The 7,500-nt window shown below is 53.0% G+C and overlaps 1 protein-coding gene across 1 annotated transcript in view; it reads right to left on the reverse strand.

The window, feature by feature from the left end:
• plxna3 (plexin A3) overlaps positions 1–7,500 on the reverse strand; it is a 39,403-nt gene that overhangs the window by 16,049 nt on the left and 15,854 nt on the right. The window contains exons 7-12 of the mRNA XM_086142100.1: positions 3,603–3,743; positions 2,684–2,784; positions 886–1,009; positions 634–790; positions 316–415; positions 128–242 (exon numbers count right to left, since the gene is read on the reverse strand). Of these exons, the coding sequence (XP_085998226.1) occupies positions 128–242; positions 316–415; positions 634–790; positions 886–1,009; positions 2,684–2,784; positions 3,603–3,743 (738 nt within the window). The remainder of the gene's footprint in view (positions 1–127; positions 243–315; positions 416–633; positions 791–885; positions 1,010–2,683; positions 2,785–3,602; positions 3,744–7,500) is intronic.

Consider the following 7,500-nt stretch of genomic DNA (forward strand, 5'->3'; position numbering starts at 1 on the left):
CTGAGGAGCCCGAGGAGAAACGTGGCACCATGACACAGAACCACCAGCATCTACCATCTGACAGGGCAGAGGGTCTTCTGTGTGTGTGTGTGTGTGTGTGTGTGTGTGTGTGTGTGCGTGTTTGTACCTCCAGGCCGCTGACCCGACCCTCCTGGAAGGAGCAGTCCTGCAGGTTGTTGGTGCAGATGTGACGATACTTGCACCAGTGACAGGGGAAGACGCTGCTGACGCAGGAGGTGCACCTGGAGGACACACGAGGGTTGAACCTGGGCGTCCGCTGTCGCCGTGGCGACAGCTGCGGGAGGGGTAACTCACGAGCTGAGCACGGAGCAATTGTAGAAGACGAAGGTGGTGCTGATGAACTGACGTCGGGTCTCCAGGGATCGCAGGCTGAGCTGGACGTCGCGCTTCTCTCCTGCAACATCGTAACGGTCATGATCTTGGCGGGCGTTAGAGACAACATGGCCACGGTGAGAGGCACAAAGAACGCCGTTACAAACAACATGGCCGCTGTCAGTGACATCGGTCCATCAGAGGAGCAGAGAAGCTGGACTGGTCTTCTAACAACCAATAGCAGAGCAGAGCGTCCCTTCCCAGACGTGACTGTGTGTGATGTGTGTGTGTGTGTCGTACCGTAAGAGTGTGTTTGCGCCGGCAGCTCTCTGAGGGACGGGGACATGCACATGACCCGGCCTTCCTCCCCCACTTCCCCGGGGGTCTCGCTGAGGTCCCGGAAGACACAGGAGACGCCGCCCGACAGCGCCGGGACGTTCTGGACCTGGAGGAGCAGCTGCGAGCACACGGGAACATCAGGAAGATCAGGAAGATCAGGAACATCAGACCCCAGGACCTTCCTGAGCTGCCGCTCCGCTCGCCAGGACGCACCTGTGTGGCCGCGGAGGTGACGGACATGTTGCTCGGGGTGACGGAGATGCTGACACATTGGTCCAGGTGTACGTTGAAGTGCAGAGGCTCTGCCCACTTGTCACACGCTTCCTGTCTAGAGCACCTGCAAGGGTCAAAGGTCAGTGAGTTCCATGGATGTGCATGCGTGCGGGCGCTCACACACACACACACACACACACACACACACACACACACACACACACATACACTTCTAAGCCATGGATGAACAGCGAGGTGCAGCTCCTGCGGAGAGCCCGTGGTGGTACCTCCAGACCTCCGCCCAGAAGGCTAAGCACTGCTCCGAGGTCAGTAGACAAGTTCTTTCTCCAGCTCCGACCCCAGAGGTTCAGTGTCCAGGCATCCAGGCCGTCACACTCTACAAACCCTGGAACTCCATGCCCACAACCACAGACACCTGGTTCCTGAATGAGCTTGACTTCTATGCTGGCTTGGAGAGGAACAAGAAGAACGGAGGTCCCGCCAGCAGACCGCCGGCCCTCACGCCGACCTCTTCATGGCCCGAGCGAGTCTGCGATTCCCGACGTGTCCTCAGAGCGTAAGCGTATCTTCAACCCGTGCTCTGCCCAGGAAGCTGCTCCGACGTGCCTCGGAGCTCCGGCCATCAGATTTTCTTGTATAGTTGAACTTTGCTTCTTGGTCCGGTTGTACAAACGTACTGCGGCTGCCATCCGTGTGCCTGCACCCCTGCAGCCAAACACCTGGGGTCCCCCGGTGTTACTGTCACCGTTAGCTGACCGTGAGCGGACCCTTAGCCGTATGTTAGCTGAACGTTTGCCAACCGATAGCTGACTGTAAGCCGACCATTAGCTGACTGTTAGCTTTCCGTTAGTTAACCATTAGCCGATCATAGCTGACTGTTGGCCGACCATTAGCCAACCATCAGCCGACTGTTACCAACCACGAGCTGACTGTTAGCCAACTGTTCGCCGACCGTTAGTTGACCATAAGCCGATTATAGCTGTTAGCGGACCGTTAGCTGACTGTTAGCCAACCATTAACCAACTGTTAGCCAACCATTAGCCAACAGTTAGTCTTCCGTTAGTTGAGCATTAGCTGATTATAGCCAACTATTAGCCTTCCGTTGGTTGAGCATTAGCCGATCATAGCTGACCGTTAGCCGACCGTTAGCTGACTGTAAGCCAACCATGTGCTGCTGAGGCCCATGGTTTCCCCGGTCTCCTACACGTGTGGAGACACAGCTGATGCCGATCTACTCCAGGCTGTGGGTGAAGGTCACTGGTGCGATGAGGAAGCTATAAACTGAGCCATCTTTCCGCAGCTCGCGAGAGAAGCCGTTCCTCAGGACGCTCAGAAGGGGCGCGACATAACAGCCGACGGCCGGCCGGACGGACGGCTGCTTTATTTTGAACGTCCAGATTCCCCGCGCTGAGGCGCAGAGGAAACCTGGACGTCAACATCAAACAGGCTGCCTGTATTTATGGAAACCTTAATGACACCTCATGGGATCTCACACACACACTATTACACACACACACTATTACACACAAACGCGAGTGCATACATAAAGCACACACACACACACACACACACACACACACACACACACACACACACACACACACACACACACACACACACACACACGGAGTGTTGAAGGACATCAATGTGTTGAAGGTGTTGTTTTGGTTGATCTCTCCATCTCTGATTTCCAACATCCGTCATTTCAAATCAAATGGCAGTGTGAGAGTGTGTGTGTGTGTGTGTGTGTGTGTGTGTGTGTGTGTGTGAGACCTACTTGTTGAACAGGACACACCAGCCACAGTGAGGGTCTCCTGACCCCAGACAGGAGGAGCAGCTGTTGTACTGCTGACAGTTCTCAACCGGGAGTCTGCTCACCTGCACGTGTGCGCACACACACACACACACACACAGACACACACGCACACACACACACACACATGCTGATGAGTATCTTCAACCTGTGAGGATAAAACTACTAGAACACACACATATTGGATATCATCAATAGCTATTGCGGATATTAACGTGCACGCCTGGCCCTGAGATTCTGCATGTGTATGTGCAAATGCCAATGAGTGTACACATGGAAGAGTGTGTGTGTGTGTGTGTGTGTGTGTGTGTGTGTGTGTGTGTGTGTGTGTGTGTGTGTTTCTAAGCTATACAGGAACCCGTAGTTGTTAAGGGGTTGTGTTTCCTCTCGGTGGGACAATAAATAAGTGTGTGTATGGGCGCCAGCGGAGCCATAGTTAACTTCCTGTCTGCAGAGTTTACAACAACACAATTCATATTCCAGCATGCCATGCCCCCCCCCCCCCCCCCCCACACACACTAACTCTCCCACACACACACATTTTCACACACACATTTTCACACACATCGTGCTGTAGGCGTTGGTGATTTAGCTGGGCTTCTAGACAGGAAGTAGAGTGAAAGGTAAAGTGCTGCTTCCTGTGAGCGGTCGGGGAAGTCTGATGGAGGAGAACCTCTATTCTCCCAGTGCTCCCAGTGCTCCCAGTGCTCCCACTCAAACACCGCGCAAGGAATGGAAATGTCGGTGTTCTCCGTCAATAGTCGGATCAATAACTGATCGGCCTCATCTTCCAGCCAATCACGGAGCAGGGGGGAGGGGCTTCCCTCTCCTGACTGCTGCATCATTGGAGCGTGCGTGTGTGTGTGTGTGTGTGTGTGTGTACCTGTCTGTCACTCAGCAGGTAGATGTACTGGTGGTCCGGACTGAACACCATGTCTCTGAGGATGGACTTCCCCTCCACCACCGTCACCGTCTCGTACAGCAGGGCGTTGTGTGTCGGCGGGGGGACGCCGTCCACCCGGATCTGAGGAGCACAGTCACACACACACACACACACACACACACACACGTAAGAGTGATGCTAAACAGGGAAGGTTTCTTCGCGCTCGGCGGGCCGATCTGCTGGGTCGGGTGTGAAGCCGGACCCTCTGACGGTGGTGTGAGGTAGGACAGAGCTTCTCAAGGTGGAGGTCATCTTGGGCAGGAGTTGAGGTGCAGGAAGCCTTCCAGTAGCTGGTGTGGCTCAGAGCGGCGACGGAAACCCTTCCTGCTCGCATCCCTCGTCTGCGACGTGCCAGAGCTTCTTTCTGCACAACAACAAGAAGCCGCATGGACTGAAGGTCCACCGGCCTGGAGTTGTTTCCACTCGCTAGATGAACGTGGAAACCCTCCTGGATGCCTTCCTTCCATTTTTATATCCGGCTTCATCCAGTTTTCTTTTCTTTGACGCTTTTATTTTTATCCGTGCTCCTTGAGTCGAGCGGCGGCAGCGACACGCCGATCGCGGTTCAATAAAGTCCGTCTGACTCACTGAGAAGCCTCCAACAGTCCGAGGTCAAACCTCAGACTGTGGAGGCTCACTTGGACAGGACATCCCATAATAGTAGTCCCATTGTAGTTACAGTTAACATTTAGGACAATTCATATTTCATTGTATTTCTTATTCTTCCTCCTTTCTACTATTATCTATTAGTTATGTTTTTTACTTAAAACTCTGGCACAACAATTTCCTTCGGGATTAATAAAGTTGTTCTCATCATCATCTCATCATCATCCCATAATAGACCGACCATTGAGAAACACCAAGACTCAACTCAACCAAGCACACCTTCTCCCCAAGATCCTCCCCCGTCCCCCACACCTTCAGTCCCTCAGACTCAGACCTTCTGTCCCTCATACCTTCACAGTTGTTACCTTCTGTCTTCCTGCTGTGTGAACTGCTCACATTAGCCTGTTAGCTTGTTAGCATCTCTGAGTCTGGATCTAAACAGGAAATGTCTCTTCCTGAAGACAAGCAGCAGGAAACCATCAGGTGCACCGCCGCTCTCCCCGTCAGGTCACATCTGGACTCTGGGCCCGAGGCCGCCGTGACCTTTGACCTAGCGGTCTCACGGTGGATCCGAGCCCGGCGAGAAGAAAGGAGCGACCGCGGCGAGAAGATCCGGCCCTTCTCTTAACCCTCCCTCTGTCTGAGCCAGAAACACAGCGGCGGATTAGAGCTGAGGACAGGAAGAAGGAAGAAGGAAGAAGGAAGAAGGAAGAAGGAAGAAGGAAGAAGGAGAGGACGGAAGGAAACAAGAGGAGACCAGGACAAAGAGGAAGGAAGCCAGGAAAGGAAGGAGGAGAGGAAGAGCTTCTCAGTGTGTTAATTAGCTGTCCGTCGTTACGCAGTCTGTCTTAATTAGAGCTGATGAGACACACACACACACACACACACACACACACACACAGACTGATGAGGCAGCAGGTCTGACTCACAACACACAAATGCACAATCCTGTTTCACGGCCGCTCACTCACAATCTCTCTCTCTCTCTCACACATGCTGCATGCACACACACACACACACACACACACACACACACACACACACACACACATACATACACACAAGCGCGTGCGCACACGCACACCGTAAAGTAGGACACTGCAGCAGCAGCAGAAACAGAATCTGAGCTGAAAATGATTTAAAGGCTCAGTATGAAGGATTTCTCCGCAAACGCAGACTTTTATTAACGGCCGTCTCCATGACGACGAGATAGGACGGAGACGTGGGCTCGGAGTTGGGACGCCGCGTCACATTTCCGCCCGTCTCACTGACACGTCACCCGACTCCACCCTGACGTTCGCTCCTCTTCGGAGGTTTTACGGCAGGCACGACACACTCCGTCGGCGAGCTCGTCCCGCGACCGGCGAGGACCTCGATGGACGACCACGCGCCTCATCTGAAGCTCAACGGTGACCTTCCGTCAACATGGCCGCCGCGCTGTCACTCCCTTCAGCAGCAGGGGGCGTCTTTGCCGGCGCCCGTGCACGCCAGCGCTCCGACGCGAGCGGAAACGTGCATCGATCTCACTGTTTGGCAGTTGCCACGGAAACGCACATGAAACACGTCAGTAATGGTGGCGATGCAGCTCCGTGGAAGCCCAGCGCATCAGAAGAACAACTGCGGTGCTGTTGTCCACTGAGGACCAAACAGGAACCACAGAAGAAGAATGGAGCCACAGACACCGGCAGGAAGTGACCTTTGACCTCCACTCTCTGCTGGGAACCAGAGCCTCAACACCTGCTTTGTCCTGGAGTCACACACACACGCACACACACACAACCTTTGACCTTTTCCCCCAAGCAACACAATCTGTTGTATTGTCTGCATATCTGTGTGTGTGTGTGTGTGTGTGTCCATCAATTCAAAGACCAATCCGAATTTAATCTGCTTAGCTACTGGTGGAAACATGATAACACACACACACACACACACACACACACACTATAATAAAATTCCACTGAAATGTAACCACTTTAAAGACGTGTGTGTGTCTGTGTGTTTGTGTGTGTGTGTGTGCATGTGTGTGTGTGAGTCCATCCTGCTCCGAGGTCCTGGTTTGCTTTAAGTACAGCAGGTCTTTTATCTCCAAAAATCATGTTTCCCTGAGGAGAGGAGCTCCAACTTTCTTTGTGCTGAAGATCGAAGCCCTCCTGGAGCGATCTGGGCCAATGAGACGTCGCTGATTATCACAGGCTGACGTGATTGGATGAAATGCCTGTCAATCACTGACCATCTGTGATCAATGGATCCTATGAGTGAAGGAGAAGGTTCTCCGTTCTCCAAGTGGTTCCTCAAAAACCATAACAGAATAACCGATGGATCATGGTGCACAGCAGGACTCCATGGTCACCATGGCAACCATTGTATACAGTGTTCCTGCACCCAGGACTGGACACACCTCCAAGGTTGCCATGGTAACCATTCCATACAGCATTCAGCTCCCCCATCAGGACGAAAAGGATGGAGAGATGAGTGGAGACTCTTTTGACACATCAGTGCTTCCCCCATCATCACCATGGCAACAGAATAATTAATCCACTTCTGTGTGTGTGTGTGTGTGTGTGTGTGTGTGTGTATGAGCACGTACACGCTCTGATGTAACATGGAAGTGGGGCAGATGATGCAAAGTAACAGCAGCTTCTTCAGTGAGAACCCATCCAGATGTGGAGCCCACCTTCTCCAGCAGGACGTTCCTCTGACAGACATGGTGGACAGTGTGAGTACGTGTGTGAACCTCAAACAGAAGAAGCTTTTAGAGACTGGAGTGGAGAACCCTGTGGAACCCTGTGGAGCCCTGTGGAACGCTGCTTCAACACGCTGTCTCCAAGGGACTGAAGCAGGGACCAGAGGGAACCCAGGAGAGAACCATCACCCACCACAACCCTCACTGGTCTAGGCTGGAGGATCCACAGAGTCCTGAGGTGGACCAGCTCCCTGAGGGGGACTCGGCCCGGTCCTGAGGTGGACCCGGTCTGGACCAGGTGAGACAGAACATCTTGATAACGTCTGTCCTTAATTAGAGAATCTTCGCACAGGAAGCTTCAGTGGACGTATTTCTGCTGCAATTATTTTTCATTAAAAGCCACCAGGTGTGTGTGTGTATGTGTGTGTGTGTGTGTGTGTGTGTGTGTGTGTGAGTGGTGGGGGGCAGCCATAAGTTAATTAATTTCTGTAAGAAGTAATTGCCACTTATTTCACAGAGTGATGAAACAGGGGGCCAATGTGAAACACA

The sequence above is a fragment of the Fistularia commersonii genome, chromosome 34 (assembly GCF_037954325.1).
Source record: "Fistularia commersonii isolate RoL2024-O1a breed Wild chromosome 34, RoL_Fcom_v1.0, whole genome shotgun sequence".
NCBI classification, from domain to species: Eukaryota; Metazoa; Chordata; class Actinopteri; order Syngnathiformes; family Fistulariidae; genus Fistularia; species Fistularia commersonii.